This window comes from Xenopus laevis, chromosome 7L (genome assembly GCF_017654675.1).
Source record: "Xenopus laevis strain J_2021 chromosome 7L, Xenopus_laevis_v10.1, whole genome shotgun sequence".
In the NCBI taxonomy this organism is placed as follows: domain Eukaryota; kingdom Metazoa; phylum Chordata; class Amphibia; order Anura; family Pipidae; genus Xenopus; species Xenopus laevis.
Genome location: NC_054383.1, coordinates 109,396,429 through 109,414,013, shown reverse-complemented (window position 1 = coordinate 109,414,013; position 17,585 = coordinate 109,396,429). Strand labels below are relative to the sequence as shown.

General features: G+C 42.1%; 1 protein-coding gene across 1 annotated transcript in view; it reads right to left on the bottom strand.

Moving 5' to 3' along the window:
* The window catches only part of LOC108696667 (sacsin), a 28,047-nt gene extending 12,443 nt beyond the window's left edge, over positions 1 to 15,604 (bottom strand). The window contains exons 1-7 of the mRNA XM_018226227.2: positions 15,558 to 15,604; positions 10,016 to 10,055; positions 7,352 to 7,434; positions 5,991 to 6,102; positions 4,587 to 4,733; positions 3,048 to 4,452; positions 2,417 to 2,505 (exon numbers count right to left, since the gene is read on the bottom strand). Coding sequence (XP_018081716.1) covers positions 2,417 to 2,505; positions 3,048 to 4,452; positions 4,587 to 4,733; positions 5,991 to 6,102; positions 7,352 to 7,434; positions 10,016 to 10,019 — 1,840 coding nt within the window. The 5' untranslated portion in view covers positions 10,020 to 10,055; positions 15,558 to 15,604. The remainder of the gene's footprint in view (positions 1 to 2,416; positions 2,506 to 3,047; positions 4,453 to 4,586; positions 4,734 to 5,990; positions 6,103 to 7,351; positions 7,435 to 10,015; positions 10,056 to 15,557) is intronic.
* Positions 15,605 to 17,585: the final 1,981 nt, after the last annotated feature.

Here is a 17,585-nt window from a genome sequence, read left to right as displayed (position 1 = left end):
AAAGGGAAGGCCAGGGCCTATTTTTAATTCCAGTCCAGGCCTAGTCCATCCCCTTTGGGCTGTCATTATAATACCCCTTCTTTTGCAACATAATTGGAGGAGTCATGTCACCAATAGGCGCTAAGATCTGTGCCTTTCTCATGAATAAGAGGTGCTTTCATTGGGCAGAATAGGGGAGATACATCATTGAGACACACAAGCTATGAAGAGACAATGGGCCAGATATAGTGTGAAAGCTGCTGCGCTGAAGCCATCTACATCTCCTTCAGAAGACAGTTTAATAACTCATTTAGCACATGTAGCTGTTTTGGGTGTATTGCTTTCTTCCTCACAGAAAGGGTCATATTTTGATCCTGAATATAAGTGCATCTCTTAGTGCTCATTTGAAAAGCATTCGCTTCAGGGGTCTTGCTGTGTTCTGCACCTAGCGCTGGATTGGAAATCTGAATGATGGGCACGTTGGACACATTTATGCCTCCCCAAACCCACCCCTCATAAGTACAGCTCTGCTAAATGCGAGAGGGTATATATAGTCCCCAAAATCCAAACAGGCTCTGTTTCTAGCAATAGGAATCTAATGCTAATGTCAATATAGGTACATCATCGGGCAACAATGGCACAACACTTCTCTGTGCTGTTATTACATGATAGTGGTCGCTGGCAATTTATTTATATTGTGCTACTTGTGTACGCAGCGCTATACAGCAGAACAATAAAATGATAGAAAAAACAGGGTCACTACAATAATAATGACAAATAAATACCAAATAGAGTTAAAATTAAGATTGAATGTAATAAAAGTCGGTAACGGAAAAAGTATTTGCAATGCAAAAAGTTATGCCTTTGCCTTGTGCCAAAAAATTCTCTTTTTGCACAAATTTAATATAGCTTTTAGGGACCTCTTCCAACAGTGGAAGAAAGTTTGGAAATTTTATGGTTTGCGCCAGTGCGCAGTGAATTGAATAAAACTTCTTACTGAAAAGTTGTTATGTTTGCTCCTAAAGATTATGACATCTTCGAACACTTCTTGTGCAATTAAAATTCGCAATGCAATTCCAGCTTGAGGAAGAATATTACATTGCCAAATGCAGATTTTTATTCTTATTGGTGCAAATTGTTTTTCTCTTGTGACTTTTATTACATTCCCCCATTAGTGTCTAAGAGACATGAGGATGGAGGTCCCTGCCCCGTAGAGCTTATAATCTAAATGGAAGGTTAACTTATAGACACAAATAGGTTACAGTGGGTGACACTGCCGTATAAGTTCCCAGTTCAGGTATTATGTGAGTGCTCCAAGACTTTGGGGTATATTTATCAAAGAGTTTAGTTAGAGATCCCACAGTCCTCTAGAGTGAAATTTAAATTCTAAATTTAATTTCTATGGGATTTTGAAAGGCGTATTTATCAAAGGATGAACTTCCACTTTCACCCATTGATAAAAACTCTTTTAAAAATCCCAAAGAAATGAATTGAGAGTGGCGGAATTTAACTCCAGAGGACTGTGGGATCTCTAACTTCAATGTTTTATAAAGATACCCCATAGTCTTTTAGTTTAATTTCTGAAGAGGCTGAGGGAGGATTTTCTCTGGAGGAATTCAGGGATGGCATTCCAAATGTAAGAAGCAGCAAAACAGGAAAGTTTGAGGCCTTTTTGATGTCTACTATGTCCAGTTAAACAATCAATTGGTTGCAGTGGCATAATTAAAGTGCGCCAGGCCCCCCTGCAAAAAAAAATCGACAGAGGGGCTCAGCACATTCGATCCCCATCCTCCCACCCACTTCCCATCCCGCCTCAGCCCAGCCAACTCCATGCCCCGTCTCTGCCATTCCGGCCCGATCCACTTCCCCCTTCCTCGCTGGAGGTAGGAGAGTGGCTGGGGAGGAGGGTTTTTTATTAGCTATAGAGAAAGCAGACACAGTCTGGGCCCCCCTGTTACCCGTTCCCCCCTGTGACAGCGTGGTCTGCTTCCTCTACAGTTATGCCACTACTTCAAACAGATGATAGGTCTGCTTAGTCACTATGGTTCAATAGATTTATGACTTTATTGCATTACCCTCTAGTGGTTCTGTAACAATAGATGTATGACAAATATTGTATTACCCTCTAGCTGCTTTGTAACTATGGATTATATAAGACAGCTATTTATATAGGAGCAGTGTATTGTACAGACGAAAAACAGCCTCTGCATGGAGGGCTTCACTGCTGTTACTGTTGCTGGCACACCAATGAGTGCTGAATTCCATTACAATTAAAAGATACCTTCTATTTGAAACACTGCAATTTCAATTGGTTATAATAGGGATCTGAGACAAAAGTAATTTATTTGGGTACATTTCATATGCCTGAAAAAGCGACCTGCAAAATGTCAGACATCATTTGAATGCTTGTAGTCAACAGCAATACAGAATTACTTACTATGCTGGCCGATGATTCTGAGCTGTACAAGCAGATCCTCGGGAATATCGTTGGGTAGAAATCTCAGTGAGAATCCCGGTAATAAAATCCTAGAGAGAGAAATGGCAGTTAAACGGCATGTGTGGCAATTGTTGTAGAAAATAAAGTGCAGCATGTGTAACGTTCGCTGCACACACACACACAGTTACGCTCATTTAGTAATTGCAATGGTACCAGTACAAACTTCCACTCCTAAGGACAAATTAGCTGAGCATTTTCACTGGATGCCCTCAAACATATTAAAAGTCCCTAAGGCTCAGATTAAGACTTCCATAAAATAAAGCTCTTGGCCTGTGGCCTCCTACCTATATACAGTCATGGTATTACTGAAGGATTCTAGTATTTATATAAGTTTAACAGCAGGGGTAGATTATTCCATCTATTATCATGTACATGAACCTATTAATCACTAGGTCTATCCTGTCATTCAAATGCCTGTACACATACACTTTCAAATGTAGGTTTTTGCCAGGTGTACATCATTTTACTGAAATGATCCTAATACACCCGAATCTGTGCTGTCACACACACATCTTTCAAATAGGCTAATTGGTTGTCAGGTTGCGAAACCTTTTGCCATTCACAGCCTCACCTGGGAAATTCTGTACTATCAATGTATGCCATGCCATTGCAGTCTGTGTTCTGAAAGCTAATGAATGTCCCATCGGATAATGGCAGCAACTGGATGTTCAGTAGGTCGTTATAATCTCCATCGCTGATAATGTATTGGAGAAGAAGTAGGTTTTTTTTATATGGAAAGGTTTTCCAGTTTCCATTCCGCAAGAGCTTCCGTATAGAAGTTGGAGAAACATTGTTTAGCGTTTTGGAGCTGCTCTCGGCTAAGGTGAGTGTTTTATGCACATGCACTGGAACGTTGACAAGGGGCTGATTCTGCAGTAAGAGAAGTACCTCTAAACAGTTACGGAGTTCTTTATCATTACAAAATAGAAATACAGCTTCAGGTGCTGATATCCAGTTGCTTTGGCCAGCAGTCTGCAGTACTTTTTCCCTCATGAGACAACTTGCCATCTGTTTGGTTAGGGTAAACCATCTTCCTTTATGTTCAGTCTTGGCTGGGTCTGGCCAAATGGCATATGCTACTTCTGTTGTAATCTTTGAGAGATTTACCAATGATATAGCATCCTTAACAGCACATGTATAAACTAAGGGGAGCAACCTTTCCACCAAAATATGGTTCCATTTGGCTGCTTCATCGTGCTGCTGGTCAACTTCAAGCCATTTCATGCTTCTGCGGTCATCCGTGAGATCAAAGCATCCATTGATGATAACAGGAAGACCTGTTCTGTTTTCCTCCTTGTCAGGGAGGGGCAGAATACAATTCAGCCGACCAGCAAACAGGTCAATGCCCGTCTGGCTTAATGGATACGCCAAGTCAAGAGCAGGTTTGTTACACAACTTATTACCTAGTTCAATAAGGTCTGCAAAGAGATCTCCATGGACCGAGCTGGCTGTCACCAGCCATTTGCATTCTTCTTTGTCTTTCTCAAAAGCCTTTAGAGACGTCACCTTGTAATATGTCTTTGCGGCTATGTCTTCTAAATGTATTTCTGCTATTCTTTTTGCAGAAACCCTAACTGTTAGCAGATTGCACACCTTACCGTCACTGCCGATTTTCTTTAGTGACACAGTGTTTACATGGCGGAGGAAAAGCAAGCTGATGTTGGCATCTTTAATGAAGGAATCGAAGAGTTCCTGTACCTTCTCTGAGCTGTAAATATTCTCAGAGATTTCAGAGGGTTTCACTCTAAGTGGGAAACGAAATAAGGTGCCTTTGAAACAGCCATTGCTAAGGACTTCATTCCAAGATCCACAGCCGACGGCTTCAAAACCTTTCTGAAATGGATGAAATTGGTCTGCCAGTTCATCTAACCATTTTCTGCTTCCTTCAAGGCTCCACAGAAGTCCTCCTCTACGGAAAACATCTTCTTGTGGGTCCAGGATTCCGATATATTTTCCACTGAAGATACAAGGATAGTCTGTGTGGTAAAGATGGGTAGATGACAGCATACAGTTTAGTGTATTTTTGCACCTTTGCATATGAAAAATATTTGAAATAATAAGAGTTCTAAAGGAAAATATCCACATATTTTCATATCAAATATTAAATTACCTGTAATATGATAGACAGAGTTGAACCCTAGACCAAATCTCCCAACTGTATCCGGATCTTTACGCTTGATGCTGTTTCCTGGCTTTTGTATTCCATCCCAGTCCCTGTCGGTGAACATCTCATTATTATATACCAGCAGAGCGGGACCTGTAGGAAAAATTAAACTCAACATATAGTTGCTGAATGTACTGCCCTAAGCGATCCTAATAAGCACCTACCTGTATATTAAACATTATGGTTGCAAAAAAGCACCGTGATTAAAAGCTGGAGCCGAACGCAAGGCTTTTAAGTCAAAAACTTTGAAAACCACTTCTATAGAGGAATGTATTAGAGAATATAGCATTACCCAGTATACATTCTACCAAATAATTATCACAAAGGGAGAGATAAGATCTCCAAGACCAAGTTTATTAGGACTAGAAACTTTAGCAGACACTGCTAAAACAAGTATTGTGGGGTGCACAAGTGTGAACCCCCCTGTGTTCCCTTTCCATTTGAATGATGCACAAGTTGGGGGCTTTCCATGTTGCACCCATGTGCCTTCTCCATTGTATGCAGGGGTGGTTAATGCAGGCTGTGCTGCATGCAGAGTAAGTTACACACCATTCTAGAACTGCAGATTTGCACACAAGTATGCAAAACATGGCGCAAGTTGCAAAGCGAAAGAAACAAGTTGCTGTGTGACCATGAACATTATAGACTCTGTGATGCAGAATTTTAAGCTTGGACTGGAATATTTTGATTGTTTTTGTTTTAGATAGTATATCACTGCCACACCTAAGCTTCTTAATCCCTTCTCATGGGGTGGTTTGCCTGACTTTCTAAGAATTTTATAGAATTATCCTTGTCTGCAATCTGGCATTGGGTATCTATGGGTATCCAGGATGCTGGAATGGAAATAACATCAGGTTGGACATTCCTGTGCTAAAGTTCTATAGAATGTGTATAGAAAACGGATCTGCACACACACTGGTTAATGCAATCGGGGAGTATCCCCTTTTATTCAGCCAACAAACATTCAACGTTTCGGGGGGGGGGAATTCAAAGTTTCGGGGGGGGGACACTCAACGTTTCGTGGGGGGGGAACACCCACCCGGGGGGAACACCCACCCTTCAACAGGATACAATTATTAGTGCAGTAACCAGTAGGTTACTGCACTAATAATTGTATCCTGATGGAGGGTGGGTGTTCCCCCCCCCAAAACGTTGAATGTTTGGTTGCTGAATAAAAGGGGATACTCCCCGACTGCATTAACCAGTGTGCGGATCTGTTTTCTATACACATTCGTTGCTAAGGGACCCGGCCGGGTCAACGGAAGAAACACACCACCAGTTGCAGGATTGGTGAACTACAGGTGTGCGGTAGGAGAAATTACATTGTACTAAAGTTCTATAGAACATTACCTTGGATACCAGAGAGCTCATTTGAGTAAATGGTTTCAGTGCCATATTGTCTTTCATCATAAACAAAGACCACTTCTCTGGCTTTGGCATCATCTGCATTCTGTATCAGCTCCTAGGAAAACAAAGTTGCAATAGTGCAAAGTATCAGTATTAGCATTGTAAAGGTAAGTTCTATCTAGGCCAGGAACAAGGAAAAGACACCAAAGTCAAAAAAGTATGTTGAATAGTTCTAGGAAACAGAGAGGTAATCTCTCCACTGTCCTGCCCCCCCCCCCCCATTAACAAAGCCATTGTGTTAAAACTGACCACTGTTTGAGTTTTGCTGTGTTAGGAGAATGGCAGGAGTTAGAGTCCTGTGTGGGTCCATTTTTAAAACCCATACCTGACGGCTACCTGCAATTTGACCTGCATGTTCCCAACTAACCTTTGGACATTTGACCGGAAGTGACATTACTCCAGTGCCGAATGTTCCCAAATATATGTAAAAACTGGAAGAACCACGAGGGTGGGAGGGATCAAGCCCGCACCTTTGTTGGGTGCCCAGCCGGGTTACCCGTGGCCTGGCCGCACGGGCAAGGAATCAGGGACTTTTTTCCCAAAACCAAAAATCTCTGCGGGTATTCCGCAGGTATCACGCGGGTACCCGACCTGATGCAGGGACTCTAGCAGAAGTCAAATTGGAGAGTTTTGATAATTACAGCTTTTAAAACAAAAACAAAAAAATTGCCTCAAATCATCCTCCATTACTCCTGTGAAATTGTCCTGAAAGTGACACTTTAAATAATGAAGGGCAAATTTGAACATAGTTAATTTTTTTTACAATCTTTTATCACAAAATGGGCAGATTCAAAGCAATTAGAAAATGTTATTTTATAGTTGATCACATGAAAACCTATGGGTGAGATCCAATTGGAGGAGAGAAAAAATGTTTCTCTTAATTCACTTCCAGTTTTTCTCATAAACTTAAATTTTATGTGATAAACAGTGGAATTCAGGGTCGGGCTGGGCAGGTGGAACATCGGGAAAAAACCTACTCCCCATGGCCGCTGCACTCTCGGACCTCCCCCTCCCCGATCAATAACAAAAAAGAGCAGGTATGCGCTGGTGGGGGCAGGGGTGTAAAGAGGCAGAGGTGGTTTGTGGTCAGGGTGGAGGCCCTTAATTTGGCAGCCCCAGTGGGCCCTAACCCCCCCTTCTCACGCTGATGGAATTGTATCTGGCTTTATGGGAATATATAGAATTGAATAAGAAGATAAGGCTTTCTCTTCCAATTGAAACTGGTCCAATATCTTATGAGTTCAATAGCAAAAACAGAACCTAGCAATCAACCAAGGAAAACAAAAATACAAGGCTTCACTTACTTTTAAGATCTGTCCACCATCTGGATACTTCCGCAAAATATTCTGCAACTGGATCAAGAAAGGGGGTGCCCTTTGAAAAAAGTCTGCAACAACATGATTGCAAAATAAAGTGGGTGGATAATATATAGAATACATGAACATGGAATTGAAGCGTTTATCATTGAATAAAACAGGTCCCCTAACAAACCGATTTATGCACTTCCCAAGGCATCTTTCTAATGTCAGTTAGATTTTCAGTGGCGGCTGTTCAGGAGCAAAAAATACACCTAAGCCTAACTTATGTGATATGAAATGAAACACAGCAATGGTTATCCATCTGCACTTCAACCATGTTTGTATGTGAACTAAGCAAGTCTACTAGGGGTTAAAAGTTAACCAAAAAATGGGTTATGCCAGTGTTAGAGTACTGTGCTATTAATTGTCTTAATATTGTGTAACTTTATGGTTTATGGTCTGTATTTTGGTTAATTCAGGTCACTTTGAAGGAAAAACCCCTAAATAGTTCACATGGCTGGTACAGGTATGGGATCTGTTATCTGGCAATCTGTTATCCAGAAATCTTCAAATTATGGGAAGGCCATCTCCCATAGACTGCATTTTAACTTAATAATTAAAAAATTTAAATTGATTTTCGGTAATATTCGGTAGACTGGTAAAATACTGACCGGGTGGCAACCCTATCCTAGATAGGGTTGCCACCTTTTCTGGAAAAAAATACCGGTCTTCCTATATATATATATATATATATATCTATTTTCCCTATTAATAACATTGGGATCAACCATCATTTTTACTGGCTGGGCCGGTAAAATACCGTCCAGGTGGCAAAATACACACAAAAATATGAACAAAGGCACACTCACTTAAATGCTTCTGCCAAAACTCCAAGTTTTTTTCTTTTATTTATGGTGAGATCTCAGCACAGGTGGCAACCCTACTCCTAGAGTGTCCTCTTACTACCCTTAGGCCTCACATTATCTAAACTCAGTACCTCCTCCTGGAAGATGACTCTACTGATTCAGGGCTTGCTATCCTTCCCATGCTGGGTCTCTGCTCTTCCCAGGGGCCTCCCCCTTTTATAACTTACCTGTCTCCACCCCCTTGGGACTTTCCCTCACTCTTATGAAACTACTATTACTCTCTAGCTCCCTCTGGTGACCAACTCCTGACGAAGGGAGTGTTAATCCCCCCCGAAACGTTGATGCACAGGTGGTCACTTTAAATAAAAGAGGTAAGCTCCCCACCTGCAACATACATGGGGGCAAATTCACTAAGCGCCGAAGCGCTGAACGCTAGCGTCAATTCGCTAGCGTTGGGCATTTTCGTTACTTCGCAAATTCACTAACAAACGCTGGCGTAGATTCGCTAGTGTTACTTCGCACCCTTACGCCCGGCGAATTTTCGCTACGGACGTAACTACGCAAATTCAACGCGCGCAGTGTACTGAACGCTACCTTTTACGCTAGACTTCCTTCGCCACCTCAGACCAGGCGAAGCGCAATAGAGTAGATAGGGATTGCTTCCAAAAAAGTTCACATTTTTTCTAAGTCCCAAAAAACGCTGGCGTCTTTTCTATATTATGGGTGATAGGCTGAAAAAGATCGAGAATTTTTTTGTGGCTCCCCTCCTTCCCCCCTACATTTCCTAACTCATGGCAACTTAACTATACAGTGGACACATGTGTAGGGAAAAAAAAAATGTTTTGAAGGTTTCCCAGGCATTTGTAGTGATTCTACGTATTCCTCCATTGAAATTTGAATTTGGCGCCGTATGCAAATTAACCTTCGCTAGCGTAACTTCGCTTCACTTAGCGAATCAACGCTATCGCAACTTCGCAACCTTACGCTACCCCTGTGCGCAACTTCGGATTTTAGTGAATTTGCGGAGCGCTGGCGAAACTACACCTGGCGAAGCGCGGCGAAGTTGCGCCTGGCGCAACTTCGAATCTTAGTGAATTTGCCCCTTGGTGTTGTGCTATTCTCTTAAATCTTCTACATTGTACTGACGAGTGCCGACCGTCTAGAGAGATCTGCACCACCAGGGCAGGAAGCATCGTGGAAAGGGTGAGAGGTGCGGTTCATCTACACACAGGACCAACCCAATTACACACTAACCATTAAAAGAACAATTCACATTTCACCTATTGTAAGTAGATTTAATGTTAGGCACCCCCAAGTGATTGTATTTACTTACCTGAAACCCCTTGGTACTAGCTAGAATATGCCCGAGGCGGTGCAGTTTTCTGCTGATAGGAGCACCGGCCCGGGGTTATTCCAGCTAGTATCACAGAGAGGTCCTCTTCCGGCTTCTTCATTCTTCAGATTTCCCAGGACAGGCACATGTGCAGTAGAATGAAATAGCCAGCTTTTTCGTTAAAGTTCGGCTTTTCGCTCTAATGCACATTTGCAGCTGCGAGAAGCAAGAAGAAGCCGGAAGAGGATCACTCCATGGTGCGCACTGGAATAACCCTGGGCCGGTGCAGTTTTCTGCTGATAGGATAGGTTTCAGTAAATACATCCACTTGTGGGTGCCTAACATTTGGCACCACAAGTGGGATATGACTTTCCTTCTCCTTTAAGAGCAAAATAACAGCAAAATCAGCCATATTTATTGCAAAAGCTACAGATTCACTGAGCAGTAAAAAAGTAGATAAATAAGACTTACCCATGTTTGCCAGAAATTCAATTCCAGCTCTTCACTGACACTGCAAGATGACCAATAAATATACTGTTTTTACATACAAATCAAAATACCTTGCTGATAAATTATTAAAAGTAATGCTTAAACAAATTTTAACATGTTTATATAAATATATATAATACTCAATGAGCTATGAATATCCTGTAAATTATTTCCTTATAAATGGTGCTTAATAAAGTCATCAGTTATAACCAATGATTAGTGAGGCCTTCGCCCCTGTGCTTTTATAGGGTCATGAAACTCCTCTGTGACTTCTAATATCCTTACTTTTTACAAAAGGCGGTACTTTATTCACTATATAATTTTCAGTTTACATCTAGGGTATATAGTATCCCATAGATATTTGGAAACCTAAGTTTGGACCCTTCCAGACATTGCCATCTCCAGCTCCTTGCATGCACCTCAGAGGTTGGGCATCATTGGCTGATGTTGGATAATGCTTATCTAGTGAAAAATTGAAAAGGGAACCTTTGGGTATACATGCAGGTATGGGACCTGTTATCCAGAATGCTTGGGACCTAGGGTTTTCCTGGTTTAACAGATCTTTCCATAATTTGGATCTTCACAGAAAATCATGTAAACATGAATTAAACCCAATAGGCTGGTTTTCTTTCCAATAAGGATTCATTTGATCTTAGTTAGGTCAAGTACAAGCTACTGCTTTATTATTACACAGAAAAAGGAAATCATTTTTAAAGATTTGGATTATTTGGATAACATGGAGTCTATGGGAGACAGCCTTTCTGTAATTCAGAGATTTCTGGATAATGGGTTTCTGGATAACGGATTCCATACCTGTATTTGGCATAATGTTATTCCTGTCTTTATTTCTGCACTAGATATTTGTCTTTTGGATAACTGAGTGCATTATGAAAGACGCCGGCAATTCCTACTTGCTTAAAGCAACGGACCATTGGTCAGACAATGGACCAGTGCCATCTGCACCTTGGCTGCTACAGGCAGGGGCGCATTTATATTAAGGCCCCCCGAAGGCCTGTGCCTAGGACGGCATGGTTTATGGGGTGGCCCTTGGGGTGCCTATTTTTTACATTTTGTTTTTTTTTTAAATCCCCCCATCCATAGGAAATCCTGTGACAGAGCTGGGGGGGTTTCTACATGATCCAGTATTTTTGCATGTGAAAAACACTGGGGTAACAGTCATCCTGTTAAAGTTCCAGGGGTACCCAGGGCACAAATAAGCAGTCACCCCAAATCTCCCCTAACTGGCCTTCATGCTGGGCCCCCTTAGTTCATAACAAGGTTACAGATATATAGAAACACTGGGGTAACAGTCATCCTGCTTTAGTTCCAGGGGTAACCAGGGCACAAATAAGCAGTCACCCTAATAATGAACTAAACTGCACCACAAGCTGCACTCCCCAGTAAGTTATGTTATAGAGGTAGTATGCACAACCATTTGAATGTGTTTCTATTGAAACACTGCCAGGATTGCTATCAGGATTAATCACAGCTCTAGTACTGGATGTTGGGTGCTAGGTAACCAGAGGAAAGCAATGCTTTACACAAAACAGGAATTAACTGCAGTGAAAGAAAAGCTTTTAATGAGCAATAAGTAAACATTAAAATTGGATGTTATCCACAAATGCTTGATATGTACTTTTGTTTTCTTTTCTTTTTATTTCTGTATTTGACATGTTTGTTGAAAACAATAAAAACAATTAAAAAAAAAAACACATTAAAATTGAATAATGGACACTGGTAGGTAATAAAATACAATGAAGTTCTTAGGTATCAAAGCAAAGATTCACCAATTTGGAGAAGAGGTCCAGGTACAACGCCCTGAACCTTCAGCTGAGGGATCGGATAACTGAGTAGAAAAAAGGAGCAGGCATTTCCAAAGACCAACCTTCCAGACAGACATGTCAAATAAAAAATTGCAGTGCACTAGGATACAGCCTTACGCGTTTTGTATCATTCAGATACTTAATTATAGCCTATGATTAAGTATCTGAATGCTACGAAACGCATAAGGCTGTATCCTAGTGCACAGCAATAAAATACTTTTTATTTGACAAGTCTGTCTGGAAGTGCCTGCTCCTTTATTCTACTCAATAAGTAAACATTAACAAAGGTAAGCCAAAAATTCAGAAGTCCATATACAGGCATTACATTGGGGCAAATAGCAAGGGGGGGAAAAAGTCTATGAGATAGGCCAAGGGTCATACCACAAAATCGACAGTGACAATAATGGGACAGGGTGGGAATACACTCAATAAGAGCAGCATAGAATACTCAGGCAGAATAGTGTTGGCTTGATCACTACAAAAATATTAATCATCCAGCCCAGAGACATGGAATGGGCATGAAAAAAAAGCCCTTTAATTGGAAAATGACCTGCAGCTGGATCAGGTAACTAACAAGTGTGAACCAAGGAAGGCAAGGGCATGGACCATGCTCAACCTGGCTGCACAGCAACCAATACATGGGATATTCCCAGTTCTAGACTGGCCAGACCCTATCAAATGCAAGCTGAGTACATTTTTGCACATGGGTGCATTCTTTAAATAAAAATAATCGTGTCACACCTTAAACAAACACTGCTTTATAAAAAGAAGTTCAGAAGCAAAGCCACATGCAGTAGAGATCACAGAAAAGATAATCTGAATGCAAACATGTTACTTGGTTAAAAATTGGATGACTCCCAACCTGTCTGTAATTTAAAGGGGTTGTTCACCTTTGACTTTAAGTATAATATCAAAAGCAGCAACAATAAATATGTAGCTTTATAGAACATTTGTTTTTAGATTTTTTAATTTGAAAGATAGAAAGTGTCAGAAGGATGGCAAATAATTAAAAAACTATAAATAATTGAAAGATTGCTTAAAACTGGCCATTATATAACATACTAAAACTTAACTTAATACATCTTTGGCAATAACATACATCTCATTGTTGATGGAGGTCCCTTCTAGATTCCCAGGTATCCCCAGGCTCACCTTTAAATTGTATAAAATTGTATAAAATAATGGGTAGAGTCTGTAGCTGCTATATTCTTGTAAGTTGTAAATTCAGCAATTGCTTTAGCATCAGATATGCATTTTGTTTTAATAGTTCAGTTTTATTGTACAAATGCATTTCGCAATATTTCACGGGGTCATGGGGCAGCATGGGGACCCATTTTTTGGGGCCTGACTCACAGGTTAAAAATGCCTGAAAACAGCTACAGCCAATCTACATTAAATTCAGTACCATGGACACCTATACAATCACACAGACAGCCCCAGCAGGGGGCAATTGCCTCCTCTTCTTTTAACACTTTCCCCTCCTTCTAAATATTCAACTAATGTAACAGCACAATGTGTTTTTAAATAAACACTACTGAGTTTCTATTTATCAGATTAAAATCACAGGATGACAAAGGAGGGAACACCATGCATAATTAATCAGAAGTAGCATTAGATTTGGGGGGGGCGGATGCATTACCAGTGAGAAGTGCCACATGATTAGAGGCAACATGGATAATAATAATGGCAGCTGTCATACTGCTTATTAATTCTCAAAGGTTATACAAAACTCAAGCAAAGCTTACACCAAAACAAAGGCCAATGCGGTTCCAAGAGAAACAAGCCAGTGCTTCTGTAGCAGGCACGGGCTCACCCTGTGGCACCTTTGGGAGGTAAATCTTTATGGCAAGGGGTAGCTTAGTTTGTACGGGAATGAGGAACACGCTTGCAGTGACTGTGGCAGGGAGAGTTCACTGTGCAGTGGAAGGATAGAGCTCAATATACAGACTCATTTTTGCTGGAGCAGAGAGCTCACTCGGCAGTCTCAGGCAGGCCCGGACTGGAAATCTGTGGGTTCTGGCAAATGCCAGAGGGGCTGATATAAGGCGTCATAGACAGTCAGTATTTAGTGGGCTGGTGGGGGCTGTTTGGGCCTCTGTGTACCTGAAATGCCAGGGCTTATTTTAATTCTCAGTCCGGACCTGGTCTCAGACACAGAGGCTATTGTAACTATGCAGTCTCTGGGGCAGGGGAATTGTCACTATGCAGTCTCTGGAGAAGGTAACTCACTTTTCTTGCTGAGAGCTAAATAAGCAGTCTATGTGATATGTGAAAGGGTAAAGTCTACTATGAAGGCTAAGGGGCAGGGGAGAAATCACTATGCAGTCTCAGGGGTAGTGGGGTTGTAACTATACATTCTCTGGAGTAGGTAGCTCGTTATATAGTCTCTTTTAACTAATTAAGCAGACTGTGTGAAAGGGGAAAGATCACTATGCAGTCTCTGGAGCAGAATAGGCATAACCTCACAATGTAGTCTCTGGTGTAGGGGAGAATTCACTATGCAGTCTTTGTGGCAGGGGAGAGCTCACTGTGCAGTCTCTGGTGTAGGGGAGAGCTCACTATGCAGTCTCTGTGGCAGGGGGAGCTCACTATGCAGCCTCTGTGGCAGGGGAGCGTTCACTATGCAGTCTTTGTGGCAGGAGAGAGCTCACTGTGCAGTCTCTGGTGTAGGGGAGAGCTCACTATGCAGTCTCTGTGGCAGGGGAAAGTTCACTATGCAGCCTCTGTGGCAGAGGAGAGCTCGCTGTGCAGCCTCTGTGGCAGAGGAGAGCTCACTGTGCAGTCTCTGTGGCAAGGGAGAGCTCACTATGCAGTATCTAGTATAGGGGAGAGCTCACTATGCAGTCTCTGTGGCAGCGGAAGTTCATTATGCAGTCTCTGTGGCAGAGGAGAGCTCACTGTGCAGTCTCTGTGGCAGAGGAGAGCTCACTGTGGTCTCTGTGGCAAGGGAGAGCTCACTATGCAGTATCTAGTATAGGGGAGAGCTCACTATGCAGTCTCTGTGGCAGGGGAAGTTCATTATGCAGTCTCTGTGGCAGAAGAGAGCTCACTATGCAGTCTATGGAACAGGGATTAACGCATTATGTAATCTCTGGTGTAGGGGAGAGCTCACAAGCAGTCTTTTTTGGCAGTCTCTCTATGCAGTGTATGTGACAGGGATAAACTCACTATGCAGTCTCTGGTGTAGGGGTAAACTCACTTCATAGTCTCTGTGGTGAGAGAAACGTATGTGTACAGTATGTGGGGCAGTGTCTCTTGGTAAGAGGGAGAGGTCACTACACTTCTCTTTGGCAAGTGAGACTTCCACTTCCAGTCTGTGCCAATGAGATCTCATTATGAGGGACAGGGGAGAAGTCAGTAGACAGTCTATGTGTTGTGGGGATTGCTAATTATTTTTTTACTAATATGAAGATTTTTAAACAACTGAACTGCCCGATTGCTGCTGTGAGACTACTTATTAAAAGGAATCAGCCACAATGAATATGCACATTCTATTATTCTGTACTAACCCTTAGCTTAGTGCAAGCTTCACTTACTAAATGATAAATAGCTGAGTTCTGTAGAAATTCATTTACCAGATATATGGTTCAGTAAAGAAAATATAGAACACAATTACGCCCTGTTCCCTTTGCCAATACACACAGTGGGCAGACATCATTATCAGTGTAATGGAGCAGATGTAGAAAAGAGAGAGATCTTACCAAGTCCTGCTACGCTCTGTGTCTCTGCATCTCTGCTGCCCTGAGTCAGCCTCCTGCTCTTTTATTTACTGTGTCTAGAAACGAAACTGAAACCTGTTTTCCCAATTTGTGAGTAAAACCCCTCCTTCCCAATTCAATTTTCTGTTCTTCTTTTCTGAGTAGTTTCGTTTCACAGCCTGAAACTTTGATTTCTTCACGCTGTATCAGAAAGCCCAACAGAAAAGCAGACATTAACCCCTGCTCAGTCTAGAAGGGCAGATGAATAAGGGATGTCAATGCTGCTATTATTATAAGATGTAAGCGCCACTTTGAACAACAAGGCTAAACATTAGAGAATGGAAAGTTCTATTTACCTTTCCATTTCCTGGAACATCTGGACAATTACATGATTGTAGTTCTGAATATATTCTATGTGAAGCTTACAACAAAACCTTGTCGTTTTCTGTTCCTAGGGCCAAGGGTGCGCAGGGTGCCTATAAGCACAAGGCTGTGAGGAGGGGTAATTTACTTCCCATGGGGTGCAAGTGCAGGAGCACCCACTTACAGATCACTTGTGCCCCCAGGTTGCTGGTCTCTGCACTGAGCTCTGGATCAAAAATCTAGTTCTCAGTTCAGACAGCAGTGTTATGCAGGCTGTGCCTCCTGATGCTCCCTAAATTAGAAGTAGATTAGTGATGTGCAGGTCGGGATTTCACGACCCACAACCGACCCTAACCCGCCCTTCCCTTAGCCCGCACCTGCCCGCTTCCCCCCTACGGATTGCTTTTATACACCCGTGCGGACCGCCCCACTGATGATGTCACAAAAGGGGCGAGAAGGTGCATGGTCTATAAAAGACGAACCTGGAAGATGGAAGCCGGCATTTGACGGGGTAGGGCGAGAAGGCGCAGCGTCTATAAATGACGAACCTGGAAGTCAGAAGCCGGCATTTGACGGGGCGACAAGGCGCAGCATCTATAAAAGACGAACTTGGAAGACGAAAGCCGGCATTTGACCCACGAAGAAGCGTGCGGGTAAACCTGCGGGTGCCGGGTCAGCCCGCACATCACTAGAGTAGATGGGGGACGGGTTGGGGGACACCTATGGAGCCGATTTACTAAAGTGAAACTTTGTTGGGGTGTGGCTTTTTGTCACCAAAATGAGTCACAGACTTTCGAGATTTATTATGCGTCAAAACGTTGACAATTCCAAATTCCGAAAATACTCCAGCTAATACCAGTCAAAATCATGTAGAAGTCAATGGTAAATGTCCCTTTAACAACTTTTATTTACCTTTTAAAAACAATCATAAAAACAGATGGAACCCACGCTTAACGCATTTGGTGGCATCTCACCATTTCTTCAGAAGCTGCGTATGTGCCAGTGATTTTTATGCTCTTTCTTTGTTGCATTCTGCATTGTAAAAGGGGCCATTGATCTTTTCTGAAATTTAGGGAATGTGCAGGATAATGAGCATCGTTATCAGCTCTGTGCTGAACGTCTGTGGTTGCCCTGGGTTGGTACAGTATCCTTAAACATATTTTGTAGCATTTCTAGTCTATTTCTTGATTAATCCTTAGTTCCCCTTTAAAGCTTCCTACTTTGCGGAAACAATATAAGGAAGGTTTTTTTCTGTTTCAGCACAGTACTGCCCCCACGCATAAAAAAGCTATACAGAGTTAGTTTACTGAGATGGGAGCGGAAACACATCACTGGCTTGCACAGAGCCCTGACCTGAGTCAATCTGAACACCTGTTGGCTGAATTGTAATGCATGAACCTCAACACCAGTGCCCAACGTCACTAATACTCTTGTAGATGAATGGAAACATCCTACCAAAGCCTTCCCAGAAGAACAGAAGATGTTACAGCAATATATGGAGGACCGAGTTCATATTAAAACCTTTGGTTAAGGGAGGAGATTATGGACAGGCATTTGTACTAAAGTGAGGGGTTCCAAAATATTTTATTCTACAAAGATGCAATATTGCAATCATCCCGGGAGTTCCAGTTGTAAGGGGGTGGGCATGCCGTTGGGCCCCTTTTACCT